General features: G+C 32.6%; 2 protein-coding genes across 2 annotated transcripts in view; one reads left to right on the top strand and one right to left on the bottom strand.

Annotated features, from left to right (window-relative positions):
- LOC145263843 (uncharacterized) overlaps positions 1-21203 on the top strand; it is a 649003-nt gene that overhangs the window by 409263 nt on the left and 218537 nt on the right. The window contains exons 32-33 of the mRNA XM_080120917.1: positions 13882-14112; positions 19037-19249. Of these exons, the coding sequence (XP_079977043.1) occupies positions 13882-14112; positions 19037-19249 (444 nt within the window). The remainder of the gene's footprint in view (positions 1-13881; positions 14113-19036; positions 19250-21203) is intronic.
- The window catches only part of LOC145263845 (uncharacterized), a 624663-nt gene that overhangs the window by 529564 nt on the left and 73896 nt on the right, over positions 1-21203 (bottom strand). The window lies entirely within an intron of this gene.

Here is a 21203-nt window from a genome sequence, read left to right as displayed (position 1 = left end):
CAATTGAAGCATGATACTTGACTTTTGCATTTTAAACTTAATTTCAAGCCATTATATATATAAAAAAAAAATAATTTTATAAAATCAGCGGTAGGTTCTCTACAGTTCAATGTATTGTGGATTAAGTCACTGCGGGGAGGCATGTGAAGCTTCCTCCCAGTATACCACAATAACTTGAGCAGCCAATCAATTGATTTGATTGAAAAATGGGCGATTTTTACCTATTCTTTATGATAATAAAAATATGGAAGCGTGAAACAATCGGTGATCATCATTCAATCCTGGGTAACATCGGGTCTCCTTGTCAGTATATATATATATATATATATATATATATATATATATATATATATATATATATATATATATATACTAGCAAAAGTACACGTCGTTGACTGGGTTTAAAAACAGCTTACAGAAAATGGACTCTGATTTATGACATTATGATAGGTTATGAAAAGGAATGGTTGTAAAGAGATAGCTTCGAATTTGGGGGTATCAAAACCAAAGCAAAATATGATGAAAGTAAAAATAAAATAGATAAACCCCGTAATTTATTATGCCATACCTGTTCACACTGAAACACTTATCACAATAAATATTTATCATTAATACTAGAAATGGACAATTAATTAAAAAAAAACAAAAAACAACTGAAACAATCGTTTTTAGCATCAGAAAATAGGCACACGGTCCTGGATATGACCTTAAACTATATACAGTGGTGAGGCCCCAGCTTGCAGGCTTTGGAGAGTGTGGAGTCGGACGGAGTGTCACATGTTATTTTCTGAGGGGGAAAAAATAGTCATTGAACCGTGTAAGTGGGATTCGTGTGTGTGTATTCATCACATAAGAAAACAGTAGTTCAAAATAAAATTTATATTTATTTATTGCGGACTATTATTTTCATCTTTATTAGTTGTTGTTTCATGACGTTTCGGCCAACTATTCCTCTGGCATTTGTCAGGTGGTAACCGCGACGGATAGGGACTTCGAATCTCCTAACTGCATTCTCAGCAATTACTGCCATCCGTAGTTGTTGTCGTCTCACCACGTTTTTGGCCAAATAAGCCTCTGGCCGGCTTTGAGTAGGATTGAAACCGCTATCTTCAGACAATTCTCATCTGGAACCGTAGAGATTCAACATCTCTATCAACTGCGGCACAGGCCCTGAAGGGTGATCTCGGTTGGATTTTTTGATCTTATAAATCCATGTTCATTCTTTATCTGATCTTCTATGTTCGGGTTCTTACCGAATGGTATATATATTATTTTAATTGGAATTATTGAGATGAGTATTATTTATATTAATTTATTTATTGCTGACTATTATTCTCATCTTTATTAGTTAGTTAGAAGGCCAGAAGAATAGTTGGCCAAAACGTTGTGAAACAACAACTAAGAAAGATGAGAATAATAGTCCGCAATAAAATAAATTAATATAAATAATACTCATCTCAATAATGAATTCTAATTAAAATAATATAAAATAAAATTTCTTGAAAAGAAAAGGTAATTCTCGTTTACTGTGGTGATTTTCCACGATGGATGTTGAAGAGAAAAACTGGTTTGATATTGTCTGTAGCACACATAAAGTCCAGACAAGGGATTTTAATGTCTTCTGAAGTTTATTAAGACACGTGTCAGGCTGGAAAAATCTGAAGAAAATTGATTTGATTTTCACGGGCAAATCTTTATATATGGGTGTTCTGGAATATTCCAGTCTGTTTGTTGCATCACTGCACGTGGAGTGCAACATAGTTCCTTTATCGCATGTGTGTGGATAGGCAAATTACGATGCTGTGTGCCTGCGTGTTCTGATATCCGTGAGTGTTGAAACAGTGATATCTCTGCCGAAGATTTGTTGCGGCGGTGTGTAGCAGTCGCTACAAATATTTAGAGATTTATAAAGAATCAGAATCGTAATTTAGTATGGAATCGGTAATTGCATCGGAATCAGGAAAAATATTGGAATTGTCCCATCACTAATATAAATATATATATATATATATATATATATATATATATATATATATATATATATATATATCACTAATATATATATATAGATAGATGGATTAAATGAAATACTGAAATAATAGGATTACAGATTGTATAATACTGTAAACATAAAGTCCAAATAAATATTAGTATCAATATTTATAAGACAATCCTAACCAGATAACTAAAGCTCAATATACGAGATAGGGCAATAATATAAATGAAAATTCTGAGTTATATCATGTAGAATTAAAACAAAATTTATTGTTTGACAAAGGAATACAAAAAATTTCATTAATATTTAAACAAAATTTAAAAAAATTCCATGAATAAATATTTGAACAGAAAAAAACTCTATGAATAAATATTTGATCAAAAAAATAAAAAATTATTAAAACGACCGGATGTGTTATTCATTCATATCTTATGAATCAAACTATTCTATTGTTGGCATTGGTTTCCCCGATATCGTTTGAGTTAAAATTTGAGTACTTATAGGAGAGACAATGTGAAGGTTGCCAACATTCTAAGTGAAAGTGTTTCTGTCGCACAAACTGGATTCAAATGTGGCACATCTAGATTCTCAGTCCATGATGTTAAACCAGTGACACCTCCTCAATCTGTTATTATTTAAATAGTTCTAAATAAAAAATAAAAAAAAAAGAATGGACTGATGAATAAATAAAACAAAATAACTTGAGCAACATTTAAAACTATTAAAATACAAGACTTTCCGATAAAATTTAACTTAAATTATTTTCAAAAAACAAAATAATTGAAATAAAAATAAAACAAAATTTGTCCCAGTCAGTAAGGATTGACATGCCGTAAAACATTAAAAAACAAACTTTAAATATTTCACTTAAACTACTTTTAAAAGCTTAATTAAAAATAAAATAAAAATTATGCTGCATACATAAGATCCTACCCAATAATTTGATTGACATGAAAATAACATGCTGTAAAATATTAAAAAACAAAATTTAAAAAAAAAATTTTTTTTTAATTTTCACTGAAACTACTTTAAAATAGCTTAATTAAAATAAAAATTAACCCACGTACATAGGATCATATCGGACAATTTGATTGCCATTAAAATAACCTATCGAAGGTTAACATTCCATAAAATATTAATAAAACAAAATTTTTAAAAAATATTTTTTTGTAAATTAAAAGATTTCGCTTGCACTACTTAAAAAAGTATAATAAAAAAATAAAATAAAAATTATCCCACATATATATATAAGATCCTACCCAATAATTTGATTAGCATTAAAATAAACCCATCAAAGGTTTACATGTCCTAAAACATTAAAAAAAAACAATAAATCCTTTTCATTTCCTGGTCATTAGCACTAGTCTGAAACTTATCTGACAAATGTACACAGACATTTGTTTTTATTTTGTTTTCTATGCGCCTCTAAAGTTCCTACTTCAGTCTCTGTTGTGTGTTTCTGCCCTCTCTCTTACGCTTCTATTGTGGAGAGCAAGGAGAGTCAAAAAGGAGAGTAACTAATAAAGTTGCTCTCCTTTTGCCCTTTCTGTTTAACTATATTGTTATTAGTGATGATGATGATGATGATGATGATGATGATGATGATCACCATTATTGGATGGGAATAGGAGAGGGATGTTACTATGGTGACAGATGTGTGCTGATCCTTAATAAAAATTTAAAAAAAAATAAATAAAAAGAAGGGAGAATAAAAAGGTTTAAAGGGGGGGGCCTTTAGAAGGAAACATAGGTTTGTGGGAAGAGAGTGCCTGTCGTCTGCCACATCCTTTCTTTTCCAAACTCTTATTTCTATTTCCAATATTCCCCGTCTCCCTCCCCACTAAAGTTTCGAAATCTTGGGAAAGAGGCAGCAAACCAGAAAGGATGATGCTTTCGGATATTGTACATTGATATTTTTCGGGAGACTTTTCCTTATTTATTTATTTTTTTTTTTTTTTCAACAAAAGAGGTAATTTTATTTTCTTTGTTTTAATTAACGATTGATGTTATTGAGCCATTTATTTATTATTCCTTTCCATTTTTTTATTTTGTGTATGAGTACATGTGTCTGTGTCTGTGTATCTCTTTGGTCAGTATTTAAAGAAGTAGTTTGTTTTTATTTGTTTTTGTTTTATTGTCTTTCTCCTTTGAAGGGTGTCTTGATTTTGTCCTCAAATCAAAAACACACTGCCATGAAGTCTGTTTCATTCTTTTTGTCTTCATAAAAATATCCATCGATTACACAACACGAGGCTTGCATTGTTTACATATTTTGGATTCTTTTCAGTATCTTTGCTGTCGTCATCGTCGTAGCAATGTTTTGAAAACATGTAAATAATAATACTGCATGCATCTCGGAAATGTTGTCAAATCACAAAAAAAAAAAAAAAATATTGTAACTTATTGTTTTTCATGTACAAGAATAATCTGGGCATACATTCTTTTCAATAATTGTCTTTTAAAAATTCTCAATGTTTAAATAAGAAAATAAGAAATTAGTTTTATGCCTAAAATGATAATGTGTTTTATTTATTGTTGTAACAAGAAATAAATGTTGTCAATAACATCTAACATTTGTTTTTTACTGCAACTTATTTTCCTGTGTGTGTCTTTCTGTCTGTGAGTACATTTCCCTACCAGATAACTCAGCCAATTTTGGGTCTAAACATTTGAAATTTTACATAAAGGGTATTCAGACATGCAGCAAGCTTTTTAATTAGTTTTGGGGCGAAAGTTTGGCTGCCAAGAGGTCAAAGTTAAAAGAGTTGACCTTTGCAGAATCTACCAAACTCCTCCGCCAATTTTGAGGCTAAACACTTGAAATTTTAGATGCAGGTTACCTGGACATGAGTCAAACTTTTTAATATATATATATATATATATAATATATATATATATATATATATAAGTTATGAACAGTACATAGGGCCTGAGCAAAGCTGGGCTGAACTGCTAGTATATATATAAACTGGCTGATGTAATTGACATAATTATTGTAAGTCCAAATACTTTCCAATCTTCTTGGATTCATTGTCAGGGATAAATTAATCAAACTATTTTGAACAATTTATATAATTTTTGTTCAGATTGTTCCAAACCAGTTAGATTAATCTATACCTGACAATGAATCCAGAAGGATAAGAAAGTATTTAGACTTAAAACAAATATGGCAATTACATCAGCCAATTTCTGTTGTAAAGCCTTCTACTCGAATAGTTTTTTTTTCTTTTCTCTCGAACCGCTGCATTTTTGGAATTCTCTCCCGGGGCCCCTGCTTCCCTAACATTACTGACAAGTGTAATGTAAACAGACATGTCGCTACCCAACTCCCTAAATCTGCAAATCTGGTCCCAAATAGTAGCACCTCACGACTAAGTGCCTCTGTGCATTGTTTGGGATGTAATGACAATTAAAAAAAAAAAAAAAACACTTGTACATCACTTTTATGTACCTTTGTTACCGTAAATGTTTGCGAGTTTATTTATTATTTATTTATTTAATACTAACTAAACGTTTCTGTTACGTTTACTTTTACTTGTTTCTAAGTTTACTTTTAAGAGTCTGTGTTCTTACATATATAGGTGTGTGTATGCTCTTACGTATGTTACTTGCAGTTCACTGTTATGTGTGTGTGTGGGTGTGTGTTCTTATCCTTACACCGTTTCTTGCCTTGAAAGTCTTTGAGACGTGTATGTGCCATGTATAAGGCGTACATACCTAGTTGTCTTGGCCAGCGGATGATATCTTCTGGTCACTGGTCTGCCATCTCGTTGGGAAGTGGTCACTGCAGACAGACGCATCGATAAACAACAAGATGGATTTGAAGCTTCAATCTTTTATTTCAAGGCAAGCCTATCATCTCGGACCCTGATTGTCGGAGAGCCGAATCTCTGATCTGCATTCTCTGCTGCCCAAAACCAACTCTAAGCCCATGTGGTTGTCAACCGGAAGCCTACGACCATAATCCCTGTGTCACCCCTAATTTCCAGTGCATTCTCTCTAGGTTGATACCTGTCAAATCTAACCTTTTGTGACCCTGCCAACTCGCTGATGGGAAATGAAAAATATACTTACATAACTTTCTATTTCTAAAACTACCTATATAGGAATTAAGCTGGGATTCCCAATACTACACCTTTTAGAAAAATTTTAAATCAATAAATAATGATATTAAACCTTATGTTTAGAATTCTTAATCTACAATCCATTAAATGATATAAATTCTAGAAAATGTATCAAATTTAAGTTTAAGGGGTCTTAAGAGTACATTGAAATTTAGGGATTTTTGTTTATTGGTGTTTAATGATTATGGATAAAATTTAATGCAAATCTGAAATATTTTAACTTTTTAGGTGTTTTTTTTTCTCCCCATATTATGCTCCCTAAAGCCCCTTTAAAATAATCCCCAAAATTTAAATTTGGGAAATATTTGTTAATTGATATCTAATGTCTGTTGACATTCTTTAAAAAATAAAAATAATAATAAAGGTAGCTGAGTTAAAAAAAAAATAAATAAATAATTATCATTATTATCATTATCATCATTATCATTATTATCATTATCATTATTATTATTATTATCATTATTATTATTATCATTATTATTATTATTATTATCATTATTATTATTATTATTATTATTATTATTATCATTATTATCATTATTATTATTATTATTATCATTATTATTATTATCATTATTATCATTATTATTATCATTATTATTATTATTATCATTATCATTATTATCATTATTATCATTATTATTATCATTATCATTATTATCATTATCATTATTATTATTATTACTATTATAGAGTCGTAATTTCAAAAGTCACCAAATAATATTTGGCTGCCATCAGCTAGATTCTAAATCGATAGCAAAACTCTGGCATTCAAAGCTGGTGACGTTACCACTGTACTCACGTGACACATGTACAAAATGTACGACGATATTTTCAATTTTGATCCCTTTTTGACTTCTTAAAACTGTTTTAACCGGCTAAAGACCCATAACACTCGATAAAAATCCAATCATTTGGGGCCTTACATTTCGTTTCGAGGTAGACAGAGTTTGAAAATATAGAGACATACACTCTGGCATAGTGAGCTTTATAAATTAGATTAGCGTAAAATACATGCTCACTTTATCTCCTTTGCATTGAATTAAATTAAATAAAACCCACATTATTATCCATTACACCTAGCAGCTGTGTGTTAAAATTAATAATGACCGGTTTAATTAGTGCATTCATTCATTCATGCGAACTGTTATCCTCATCTTCATAGTTGTTGTTTCACCACGTTTCAGCCAACTCATCCTCTGGCCTTCTTCGGGTTATTAACCACGATGGTATAGGAATGCTGAGTCTTGTAACTTATCCCCAGTAATTACTTCCATAAGTTGTCTCACCATGTTTCATAGAGCCTCATATCTAAGGATTCTAAAAATAAAAAACAAAAAATAATGACTGGTTAATTAGGTTAGTGGTGAATCCTATTTATAGGCTATATAAACACATGCACATATTTCATATAAATAGAGATGTGTTACTTTCGTTACAAAGACCCTGCAACACTCCCCCTCCCAGATCTTATAGGGCCTTGTGCCTAAATTTGTTTTTTCTTTTGGAGAGTTTACCTTTTAAATTTTTTAATTTTATATTGAATTTTTTTAATTGTAATTTTTCTTTAAACAGAATAAATTAAATATAAAGATCACAGTGTAGTATCTGTTCTGATGCTTCACTTCATCTTTTCTGTCCTTGGTCAGTGAAGGAGAAATCTTTCATGGCTGAGACAATTTATATTTTTGTTCCTATCCAGAGTGCCCGATTTTAGGGAACTGGATTTTTACCACATTTAAAACCGACCTTGTGTCTAGCTCTGCCCTCTTAGGGAGGCAAGTAAATGGGAACATTATTGAAAAGGAACGGAAATCTACATTTCTGGGAATGAGGCCTTGCTTGGATTGTGTTTATTTATATAGTCACATTTTTGACAAATGAAAACATTTAAACCGAAAACTATTTCCCCCTTGTCCTCCTTAAAAAAATAAACAAAAAAAAACTTTCAAACCAATTAAAAAGATTTAAAACTGGAAAACTGTAGTTTTTCTATTATATATCAAATATTTAATATAAAAAGGATTTGATAAAATAGTTGCACGTTTATAGGTGTTTGTGCTTTATTTTTCTCAGGAGTAAAACGTGTTGGTAATTACAGTTTAAAAGTTTTGTTTTTTTTTGTTTTGTTTTTTTTTATTAAAAACAAAAATATTTTACCAATATTCTCTTTCAGTTATGACTTATTTTTTCATTCAAATTTTACACCCATTGAAAGCAAAACTTCAACTTCCTGTTTACAACATTTTAGACGTAAAGTTTAGTATCATATCGTGATAAGGGGACATAAAAGTGGTGCAAAATGTTTTGTTTGGGAGAATTCATTTTGTCCGTCTTTGAATGGCTGTTCTCGTGTGTATGTCTACGTACGTATGTATATAATTATATAATCTCTAACATTCTGAAAAAAATATATGTTATATGTGGCATAATCATGTTGGCGCAGCGGTTATTGTCAGATCATCAAAGTTAAGCAACATTTAGCCTGGCTAGTACCGGATGGGTGACCATTTGGGAATTCTAGGTGCTGTATGTGTTCTCTGCTTATCTCGGCATTGTTTCCAGTTGTCCTGAACCTCCACTTGCCCCTGATATTTAACAATGTCAATTCAGGAGAGATATAGTTGGAGATTACGCAACTCTTACCACAAAAAATTCCATGCATAGGCACTCTTACAATGGGTATCCACAGTCTGTCAAGACTGGAAGGAGCTACCATATATATATATATATATATATATATATATATATATATATATATATACACACACACACACACACACACACAGTGGTGCCAAAAAGAAAGTCTGCACTTGTCATTTTTTTCAAAAACTGCAAATTTAAGCTAAATTGAATCTAACTGTTTAAACAACCTATACCTCATTTGATTCCCTTTTTATTCCTCTACAATTTTACCTGTTCATATTTGACTTTAATTGAAGTATCCTAGTGTTCACATTAATTTAAAAAATTAACTTCAAGTCGAGAAGGCAAAAAGAAACTGCACAATAGAAAATTGTTATTTAAATGTAACTTTAGAACATTAATGCAACACAAATACAACAGGAACACAATGAACTAGTTAATATTTAGTAGCATAGCCCTTCTGCAATTTGACAGACTGCAATCTTTTGGGTATTCCTTGAATTAGTCTGCAGTAATACTCCGGTGAAAGGCATCTCATTTCTCGTTAATTTTTGTCCACTGTTCTTCCAGATTTGAAATTTTATCATTGCGTAGCTGTTGCTTGATGTAATTCTAATTTTCTAATGAGAAATTGTTCCCCGATTATGCTTCGTTAATACCCTTTAATAAAATACTTTAAAAAAAAACATGTCTAATACTTATTGTTAAAATTTCATCTGAATTTCACGAAGGGCTTTAGATCTCCACTTTGCTTTTCCTCCTTTGCATAAATCTAAATTTGACCTGCATTACCCATCCTTATCTCTTGCAGCCATGCTCCAAAATTCATAATGATTGATTAATTAGTTTAGCTGTGAATCCTATACATAGAAATATATAAACATACTTTTTAGACAGGGTCTATAAAAGATTTCCCAGTTTAATAGGTCACACACTGTCAACTAATCTCCAACTCCTGTCCCATCACTGCATATTGCTTCCCTGTGCATCTACTACTATTTTCTCACTCTTCGACAGGGTCCAAAAAGAATCCCATTTTTAATAGGTCCCGCACTCCAACTTCTGTACCATTGTCTCACCTCTGTGCCTGTTTTACAAGTACTTTAATGGAAGATTCTCTGACAAACTCATAGCATTAGTGCCCCCTCAGTGTAAATACCCACCAATTAACCCGGCGAGCAGCAAAGTTCCACTCCTTCACTGCAGATGTCGGAAAGCCTTCTTATTCTAATAGTTTTTTTTTTCTTTCTTTTTCTTGAACTGCTAAACTTTGGAATTCCCTTCCTGTTTCTTGCTTCTCTGACTGAAATTCAGAAATTTAAACGTAATATGTACTGACATCTTGCTGCTCAACTCCCTACTTAGAATATCCCTGTAGGCATTTTGACAATAGTCTCAAATTCACAGTATCCTTTTATGTCTGGGTAGTGATGTGCCTTGTTCGGGGTGAGTATGAGTAAAAACAAAAAAAACAAAAAAACTGGCAGTTTGTATTCTTGGGTTATCACATGATATCACTTTTCATTTCGACTTGTCTCTTACGTCACTTTATTGATATTCAGTGTCAATCAGTCCTTTGTGTTCTCCTTTGTTTTGCCAATCTATGTGTCATGCTTCCCTTAGTAAACCTCAGTTTGTCCAGTGTGTTCTTTTTGGTAATGTCTGAGTTTGTTATGTTTTTGTTGATAATTTCAGATAAGCTTTTGCTTATTCTTTCCATGTCACAGTTTTTGTTATTTTTTCCCAATATCTGTCCATGCTCGTATCAATACGTTTATTGTATTTTTATTTTATTGATTTTTTTTTTTTGTATGACAATATTCTTCTTCATAATATCAGTGTATCTCGTCTTTACCCCCCCCCGTAAACAGTGTATCTATTGTGTTTTTAACATGTGTTCTATGATAGTATTATTGTAACTATCATTCTTTCCTCGATGTCAGCAGGTCTGTCATATTTTCCACAATTGTATGCGTGTGTCTGTAATTCTTTCCTCAATAGTGTTGGTGTATCTGTCATGCTTTTTAAAATAGTGCCGCCTTTTCTGGTATGCTGTCCCCGATAGTTTTTACATGACTATTATCGCTATCTTTACTTATATATGAAAGGCACTTTTTGTGTGTGTCTGGGTCTGGGTGTGAGTTCATCCCTGTGGACTCCGAAACAGCTGAGCTGATTACTTTGAAATTTCACACAAATGTACTTAACATGTCTGGGAATATTCTTGAATAGGTTTTGTACCAAATGCCCCCAGTAAGTATCGATAATCGAAAAAAATCTGATTAAAGAAGGAACAGTCCAATTTTGACCAGAGTTAACACCCTTATACAGTCTAACATCAAATGTGCATTTGAGAAGTTTTATCACTGCACAAGCAGAAGGGCCCGGTGTATAAAATCAACAGTAGGTTCTTTGATAAGATGGACGCATTCAAAATTAATGTTTCTGCTTATAGCACAATTGAAGCATGATATTTGACTTTTGCATTTTAAACTTTAATTCAAGGCATTATGTAAACATAATTTTATAAAATTAACCAGAGATTCTCTACAGTGCAATGTAGATTACATTTTATTATGGACTAAGTCACTGCAGGGAGGCATGTGAAGCCTCCTCTCGGTTAACAACTGTGGGTCATCAACTAGAGCAGGCAACAAATCGATTTGATTTAAAAATGAGTGATTTCACCAATTTCGATGACAATAAAAGTAGTTATTTATTTTCTTCCCCACTGAGCAAATTAGGCACAGGGCCATTTTTTAATGTGGAGAGAAAGAGGGGAGGGGACCAGCTCCCCCGAGAGGAAACTGGATAGTGACAATTGGTATGAAGGGTTTCCCCTACATTGACCAAAACTGATTGCTACAAGAGCAATGGTCTGATATGTGGGGTTGCCCCCACATATGGTCTCTAGTGCAGCATCTGCCGGAACAGGTACTACACTTTTGATCTTTGATACCGGGCCTTCTTTGCCCGGGCGTTACCCGTGCCATGTAAGTATTGGAAGAGTGGAATAATGTTGTGTCTCCCTGCTCATCATTGATAATATCCGTTTGCCTGTGAAGCCTTCCACAATAATGTCAGCATGTCTGTTATGCTTTTTGCGATAGCGTGAATGTTTCTGTTATTCTTTCTACAATATGAACTGGAATAAATACATTGAGGACATTGTGAAGGCTGCTGCAAAAAAGGTGGGTTCCCTCTATTGTGCTAGAAGACTATTCACACCTGAGAGTATCCTGTACCAAACACAGGAATGTGACATGGCAACGATGCACAATGTATTCCAGGATATTTTTTTTATATAGGATTTTAAAACTTTAATTTGTTACATTTTTCTTTTTAATTTGAGTATATTTAAATATAGGAATTCATAATTATATAAATTATCACATAAATAGATGAATTCATGTTTGAAACACGACATAATTAATAAATCCATGACATCATGCCAAAGCTATAACTATTTTGTTAAGGTAATGTTTTAAGCTTTATTTATAAGCAAATGTAAGTAGGTCAGTTGGTAGAACCTCAAACTGAAAATCTCAAAGTTTCAGTTTCAATTTTTGGTCATGGCATCCACTTTATTTGTTGGGAATTTATTATTTACTATTTGAAAGATTGTCTATAATCTTTTTTTGTAACTGAGTGATATTTTAATTTTTCCTGAAATTAATCCCTTGTTTAGTCACATAAATTCTTGCGAGTTGAGAAGAAACAACGTCGAAGTTGTGTTCACGTTTCTCCCGCGATGAAACATTGGCTTGTTATCTTCCGCTACTGTATCACTTCTTTACCAACCAGCCATCGTGTTTTTTTTTTTCGCCCTTTTTCCCAACTGAAACAACCTCATGTGCACAAGATGCCACAAAAAAAAAAAAAAAAATGTCTTTTTATCCTACCGTGTTGAACTGTGATAGCACCTAAATTAGCATAATCTTATTTTCGTATTATGTTTTGTATCAGACAGGTTCCAGGTGTGAGTGCCAGTACTTCTCTACAGAAGACACATGCCAACCTTGGACGTGTATTGCTGCGATCCTACCAACCATTATTACACTGTTAATGAAATATTTTCCACTTCTAAAAGGGTTTAAGATCTCTGATATTTCAAAATAAAACAAATTCTGTAATGAATTTATTACGTTTAAGAAAAAATTGTGACTGACCGTCAGAGAGACGAAATCTCTATAATATATTTTAAATTATTCTTTATCTGTTATTTTATTTAAAGAAATTACAAATCAAGCTTATTTTTATTTACGCACACGACATCTAATGAAATAATTTTATATATATAGTGGTTTACTATTTATACACATCGATTCGACAGTTGCTGCTGATTCTTTTAATATAACCATCCAGCCTGTTTTCTGGTGCTACCAGATCAGGTTATCTGAAGATACTGACTTCTTGACTAAAATGACAACTTAAAACCTGGCTCAAGATGGTGAAGCAGGATATTGCACTGGTTCTGGGACCTAATCTTTATGGAGTCCGTTGTTGGAACTGTGAATGGCTTGTGCTCATAATGGAAACACTCTTGGATCGTTGTGCTTGGTCAGTCAATATTAAGGATGTGATGAACTTGTTGGACACAGTCAGACCAATCGACCCAGGTTTAATGCCACAACCACGACCATGACTTGAAATGCACCACACATTGATGTTATTATTTTTTAGCTTTCTTTTTGCAAAACCTAATCATGCTCTACAGAGCTGAAAACAACAATTCTCTTCTACAAAACAATCAAACCAAACACCATGAATAAATATTTGAATATATAAAGAACTTGAAGAATAAAAGTTTTTCTAAAATTACTCGATTCAGCATTATAAATAAATATTATTATATTATAACAAAGGGTTGATATGCATTAAACAATCCAATCAAAACCCAAAAAATTTGTTTGTTATCAAAATGCACCAATATTCTAAAGTGTCTATTAGAATATTCACACCAAAAATTGTCCGTTTTAAGAAATCATGTTATTTTTCTCAGTGTATTTGCCAAGAAGCTTCTAAATTGATACTTCCAAGCCAAACTCATATTTTGACCGGCCGATGACATAACAAAATGTCTTATTTGATTTTTTTTTTAATTCATCCTTCTAGATACGAACAACCGTCTGCAAGCTTCTATCATGCGGCTCCTTGAAATGATGGAAGAAACAACACAGCAGTTGCTTGAATCGAAGACAGTGCAGCAAGAATTGCTAGATTCCCTCAGGAGTAAGGATGGAGATGTACAGAATCTGAACCAGCGTCTCCAGGAAATGGCTGATCAACTTAAACAGGAGATCAACTCGAAGGAACAGTTGGCTTTGGAACTGTACAAATCGCAAGGTAATAATTTGAGAAATTTTTACTTTTTTTTTTTTTTTTTTACTTTTTTTTATTATTGTGCTCCTTTTTCTATCTTTTCTCTTTCCTCCTTCTGCCTCTCCTCTCTGTCCTTCACCCTCTCTTCTCTTTCCTCCTTCTCCCTCTCTTCTCTTTCCTCCTTCTCTTCTCTTTCTTCCGTCTTCCTCTCTTCTCTTTCCTCCTTCTTCCTCTCTTCTCTTTCCTCCTTCTCCCTCTCTTCTCTTTCCTCCTTCTCCCTCTCTTCTCTTTCCTCTTTCTCCCTCTTCTCTTTCCTCCTTCTCCCTCTCTTCACTTTCCTCCTTCTTCCTCTCTTCACTTTTCTCCGTCTCCTTCTCTTCACTTTCTTTCCTCTCCTTCTTTTTCCTTATTCTCCCTCTCTTCTTTACACTTCCTTTCTATTTCATCTTTTATCTCTCCCCTCTGTTACACAAAAAAATTGAGGAAACCAAGAACACAACCTCGGAACTAAATTGACTGGAAAAAAACTAAAAAAAACTCCCAATCATCAAAGATGATAAGTTACTCTTTTTCTAGAATTATGAATTCACTGACTGCAATCTTATACACAGAAGTAAAATACCTCCGAAAACAGCCAACCTCTAAGCCATGGGTGATTGGAATCCAGGTGGCTGAGCCATTATCCCGTTTCAGCCTTTACTTCAGCTAAATGGGGGATCATGGAGGTCTAAACAGATCCTCAACCATGCCTAATTATCTCTAAGTTCATCCCTAACTGTATTATGTAAGCTACGAAAAAAAAAAAACTTTAAAATTTTATTTCTCCTTTTCTCCCCAAATAAATACTAGAAAGCAATGGCCAACGATCAACCATTTCGAAAACAAAGAAGATTACCAATGCTAAAGTTTTTTTTTTTTTCAAAGTAATGTTTTCTAAGATTAATGTTCCAACTCTCACTGGGAAATTTCAGACGTATCTGAATTTTCACAAAAGATTTTGTCATCATTGTCAAGTCACCCCTTTAACTGCAGCTGGGCAATGTTTATCAATTAACATTGTTGTCTGCTCAGAATTCTCTACCAACAAATAGCTTGCATTGGTGAAATGAGCTCATTAAAAACAACAAAGCTCTTTCGGCACTGAAAGAAAACCTTCCAGCAGGCTCTGAACTCCCCCACCCCACATCCAGAACGAGTAGGTAACACTCAACCAGGCCTGAGCAAAAGTTGCCAAAACACGGAACAACTTGTATAAGTGGGGCTATGTACAAGACACTGTATCCCTGCTGCATCAACATGCAGAATATCGCAGACATCATCACAGACTGCCCCACCGCCACCAAGTAAGACATTCTTCATTGCGGACCTGAAGGATGCCTCGGACACTACCTAACTTCAACATGGAGTGAAACACAATGATGATGGTGATGACTAACAAGTGCACTTCTGGTTTTGCTGTGAGATAAACAGATTTTGATATAAATATTTTGTTGATTTCTTTTTCTCTCAAGTCTTTTCTGTGATAACTTCCTGACTTTGTCCCCCTCCCCATTCTTGATTGTGATTTTAGAAGTGTAATATAGTTTCGTTTTCTTTAAAACCTTTCAACCCTCCTTGGAAGCTCCCGTCACCTTACTTATCGTGACAATAATGACAAAAATAGTCACAAAAAAAAAAAAAAAAATGCTACTTCTACCCATCAAAATAAATAAATACAAAAGATTTTTTTTATTCATCATTCCTATATCATCATTAAAATGGATTATTGTTATTGAAATCAACAATACGACATAATATTTTGAAATACTCTATCTATAGTACAGAGATGAAAGAGTTATAGAGTGTTATTTGAAATTGCTCGTATCGTGCACTAAGTGGCATGTGACTCTCTCCTGCTGAAACCATATGATGAATTGCTAAATCAATCTGAACCAATAGTTGTCAAATTTGCAATTAAAGAAAACAGAATTGTCAATTTAAAATTCAACACCTCCAAATAACACCCTCTCTCTCTCTCTCTCTCGTTTTCTACTACCCCTTCTATCTCTCTATCTATCTATCTCTCTCTCTCTCTCTCTAAGAATAATAAATAAATAAAAATGTTATATACGTCCAAATTAAAAAGGGCGACTTTCTAAGTAAATAAAAAAATGAGCTCCGAGGCGGAGCCAATATTAACCGTATGTATCGCTTGAAAAAACAACAATAACAAAAATATGTATATATATGTATATATATATATATATATGTATGTATATATATATATATATGTATATATATATATGTATATGAAATTGGTATATTTAGCCACCAGTTTTTCATTTAAGCAGACATTAGTAAATACAATGGAGATACTTTGCTTTATGATTCTTTTTTTTATTTGTTCGATTTTCCGTATAATCTTTTTTATATCAAAATCGAAAATATTGATAAAAGTTCGATAGTTATCACAACCGCTTTCAATTCCACTGTAAATTATCTTCAGGTATTAAGTGACAGTTAGTAGGAGCAAAAACAATAAACGAGATTGGGTGCCATCGTATAGTGTTATTAAAATAAAAAAAATTGTCGCATGGTGGGCACATGTAAGAAAATTGAGAATTTTAAAAGATAGCAGGAAGAAAAGAGAAATAAAATACCATGTGGTAGACGTGAACTTGCAAATCTTATGTCCATAAACAAACACGTTAGCGATCGGACCAAGACAACACCGATGTTATCACGCTGCAAATTTAGCTTTTTTAAATGTAACAACGAATCAACTGTATGAACATGCATGATTATCAAACAGTGTCGGAACCAACATTTTTACCTAACTCCCCACCTTCAAACAAAACAGTATTCCTATATGATATAATTAAGGATTTTTTTCTAATTTTTTTGATATTATGTGTCAGAGATATCGCTTTTTCTAACAGTACCTGGTTTGTGCCGGTTCGATGCGAATAACAAAAGTTCTTAGTGGACATACAAACACACACACACACACAGCTGAGATTTATATAATAGACTAAGGGAGGGGGGAAGCCCAGCATTGCCCGGCTGTAAAATCTGCTTAAATGTGATATTTTAATTTATTATATGAAAAAAATTGTAACTTATGTGCCATCAGCTAGAATGGAAACCAAAAGCAATTATTTGAAATCTATATATATATAAAAGCGAAAATGTATGTATGTGTGTTCGCTTTTTCTGTATGTCTACAAAAGACTTTCTTCAGAGAAGCGGTCGGTCGGTTCACAACTTTTTAAAACTTTTTATATCACATATGAATCGTAATATCTCACAGTTAACAACGAAGCTCGCCTGTCTATTTAATTTGCTCGATTTCAGGAAGATAAATATTCAACATTTGTCGCTCGCCGCATGTGGGTTAGTCTTTTTCCTATAACATCTTGGGAAGCGTTCCCGCAGTAAATGATACTATCCCGCAGTCAAACTTGACCTCATTAACTCCTTAAAACGGGCACCTGCCAAATCCAAGTAATTAAATAAATTCAAACCTGTTTCCGTTAGCATCTCGCGATGGGGCAATCGTTAACGTCGCACTTTCTTTTTTTTTTTTTTTTTCACACTTTAATTTACAACTTTGCCTCAACGGTTCGGGTTCGATTCTTACCTACCAAAACATGTTTTTTTTTTTTTTTTTTTTACTCCCCCCCCCCCCCCGGGAGTTTCCACACACACCTCCAAACACTACGATCTATGGCAACACTTCAAAAGCCGTAAATGACCAAATTCTCTTTGATTCTCTCTCCTCTGATCTTGAACATGTGGTACAATGGGGAAAAGGTGGCTGGTTAATTTCAATGCATCTGTAGTTTCCACACACACCTCCAAACACCTGCGCAACGCCGGGTACCGTTCGCTTGTAATAAATAAAAGAAATGGAGGAGTGCACTTAAAAACATGAAAATGCTGCATTACAGTGTAAAAAGGATGAAAACACAAAAATGAAAAGAACGTGATTGTTGGGCGGTTTAAAAAAGTTTAAACAAAAACGTTTTTATATTTATTGCATTAGGATAGGATAGAAGAAACTTATTGTATTTCTTTTTAAAAAAAAAAACAAAAAATGATGCTTGCCAGACACGAACACGCAAAAGATAACACTGAAAGCAAGCACTCTATCCATCGGACTAACCCGCTAACAATGCTGTCACATTGAAAATTTATGTATTTAAAAAGAAAGATCATTCGTACACATTTCTGCTGACGATGCTACCATCTATGGCAAGACTTCAAAAGCCGTAAATGACCAAATTCTCTTTGATTCTCTCTCCTCTGATCTTGAACATATGGTACAATGGGGAAAAAGGTGGCTGGTTAATTTCAATGCATCTGTATTACTTTTTTGTCATATTTCTCTATCATTTTCAAAATTAACTTTGATACTCAGTCTGCAACATGAACTAAAGCACTTTTTTTTTTTTTTCTTGTTCACCCACAAACAAGGCATATTATCACTTGGAATGTAAAGGGGTACTATTTTGGATTATGTCTTACAGGGAACTGTGGGGAGTTGAGCAGCAAGATGTGTTTTCACGTTACATCTAAACTTCTGCAGGTTATTACAGTCAAGAAAGCAGAAAATAGGGTGGAAATTCGAAGGAAGAAACTATTAGAATAGAAACAACCTCAGCAGTGAAGTGATGGGATTTTGCTGTTTGTCAGGTTATTCAGGAGTGTGTATGTTGAGGAGGCACAAGTACTATGTGTTTGTGAGAGCACCTTCCATTAATGTACTTGTAAAACATATACAGGGATGTAGTGATGGGACAGAGGTTGGAGTTTGGCTGATAATGCGGGGGTTATTAGATTTGAGACTTTTTTCTTTTTCTTTTTTTTTTAACTCTCAAGATTAGATTTTTTTTAATAAAGAGCTGTTTGAATGTAGAGCTTCCAGTAAATCTTAATCGTCTTTTTGTTATTTATTTTGTATTTTAAGGTTTGGTCGAAGGCTTCAATAAAGAGCGTGATCATTTAAGTACACGTATGAAGGACCTTGAAGACAGGGAAGCCGTCTTGGCCATGGAAAACGAAACGTTACGCAACAAAATTCACGATCTGCAGATGACGGAAAGTGAAGTAACATCCTTGCATCAGGAGGTGCAGCGCCAACAGACGATCCTCTACGATAACGTTGGACGAGAGCATCAAGGTTTTTGCCGTTTTTTAAAAGTTTTGTTCCCGTTAGGGATCGTTTTATCTAGTGGTTTTCTGTTTTGGGACAAAATATATGACTGTGTTGAATTCACTATTAATGACATTGAATTATGAGAAAGCAACAACAAACAAAAAAAAAATTTCCTTCTATTTTTTTTTCAGTTGCAGTTATTTCGAGATTTAATTCAACAAATTTTATTTTTTCGTTGATTAATATTATTATATTCATTTTTTGGTGAATTATTTTGCTGTATTTTGTTTAGGAATTTTTTACATGAGAATTGATAATTTGGATTATTAGGTGCTTGTGCAGTGTATCGGGTTTTCGTATAAATTCATTTAAGGTAAAAACACTTACATACTTACATGTCATGTCGAAATTAGTGTCAATTACAAAAGAAAAATACGAAAAACGATCCAGTAGAAAGATAATTACAAAGAAAAAATAGAATTTAGCAAATTATCAATTTTTATTGTACGTTTTTATGTGGAAGAATTGTGCAACTAATTCTGTATGGTAAATAGTGTGGGGATGATTTATTGGGAATCAGAAAAAATCAGAACTTTCAGGAGTATCAGAAGTGGAAAAATTTGTGCCTATTTTCCAATGCCAAAAACGATTCTTTTAATTGGCTTTTTTTTTTTTATTTTGTTTAAAGCAAAGCCTTCTATTGCTTATAGTAATGATGAAATAATAACTATTTATCAATTTTAGACTACCAGTAAAATTAAAGTTTATAGATCATCCACCACAACTGTAATTTTACCTTTGAGGAAAATATCTGCACATTTAACGTGTATTTTTATGGTAATCCTTAAAAACATCACAACTCTATAGTTAAGTATTTAGAGATTTATAAAAAATCAGAATTAATACTTGTATCAGAATTTGGAATTTAATACAGAATCTGTGATTGTATTGGAATCATCCTATCACTAATAAAAAACTAACTTATCTTTCTTGCTTTCCTGTAAATCTGCTGTTGAAAAAATAGAAAATCTTTAACCGTTAGTCTCTATAATTTTTTTTTTTTTAAATACATCTAGCATATCTTCTACTGTATCATTTTCTGTAATTTTTTGGAATTTATACTTATTTTGATATGACATGTTAGTATATAATGTCTTCACCTGAAATGCGTTGGTTTTATTTTTAATCATGCATTCAAAAATATACAAGTAGTTATAAGACTTAGTTAAATCATACATCTAAAGGAACTCACCTTCTCATTGCAATAGGATAGCCATTACCTATGTCTACTTAGTATAGGATCAGTGAAATAGACTATTTTACTATTGCTTTATGTCAGATAGAGATTGAATGATAAAGAGAAACAAATCACAAAAAATATTTACTTCAATTATTTTAGTTAGTGATTTTCTAAGATTTAATTGAAAACTATTTTCCTATAATTTATTTTCCGATAATTTTTTCCTATGATTTTGATAGTTTAAATTTCTATGCAATTTTATACTATAAAATTATTTTGTGATATTTCTGTCTTAGTCATGCATCAAAAATCTAGAAATATTCACAAGATTTAGTCACATAAATCGTCACATATGAATATTGAACTTCTTACTACAATAGCGGTTATTTGATAGGATGGAAGGTACCTATATTTAATTAGTTTAGTAAGGGTAAGGCATAAGATTAGTGAAACAGACTATTTTATTTTTACTATGGCTTTCTGTTTGATAAATCAAAGCATATTGAATTCAGTATTAAAGACATTGAATTACAAGAAGAAAAAGAAATCATAAGATGATTTACTTTAATTTTTCAGTTGAAGATTTTTCAAAATCTAACTGAAAACTTTTTTCTTCTAATTTCGACCAATAATTTTATTTTCCTATATTTTTTCTTTTCTTGTAAACTACTTCTTGATAGTTTCATTGTCATTTTTTTAGTCATGCATAAAAAATATATGTATATATATATATGGGTA

Source organism: Euprymna scolopes, chromosome 39 (assembly GCF_053919585.1).
Source record: "Euprymna scolopes isolate OS-2025 chromosome 39, ASM5391958v1, whole genome shotgun sequence".
NCBI lineage: Eukaryota > Metazoa > Mollusca > Cephalopoda > Sepiida > Sepiolidae > Euprymna > Euprymna scolopes.
Note: the sequence above shows the minus strand (reverse complement) of the source record. Positions and strands in the feature narration are given on the sequence as shown.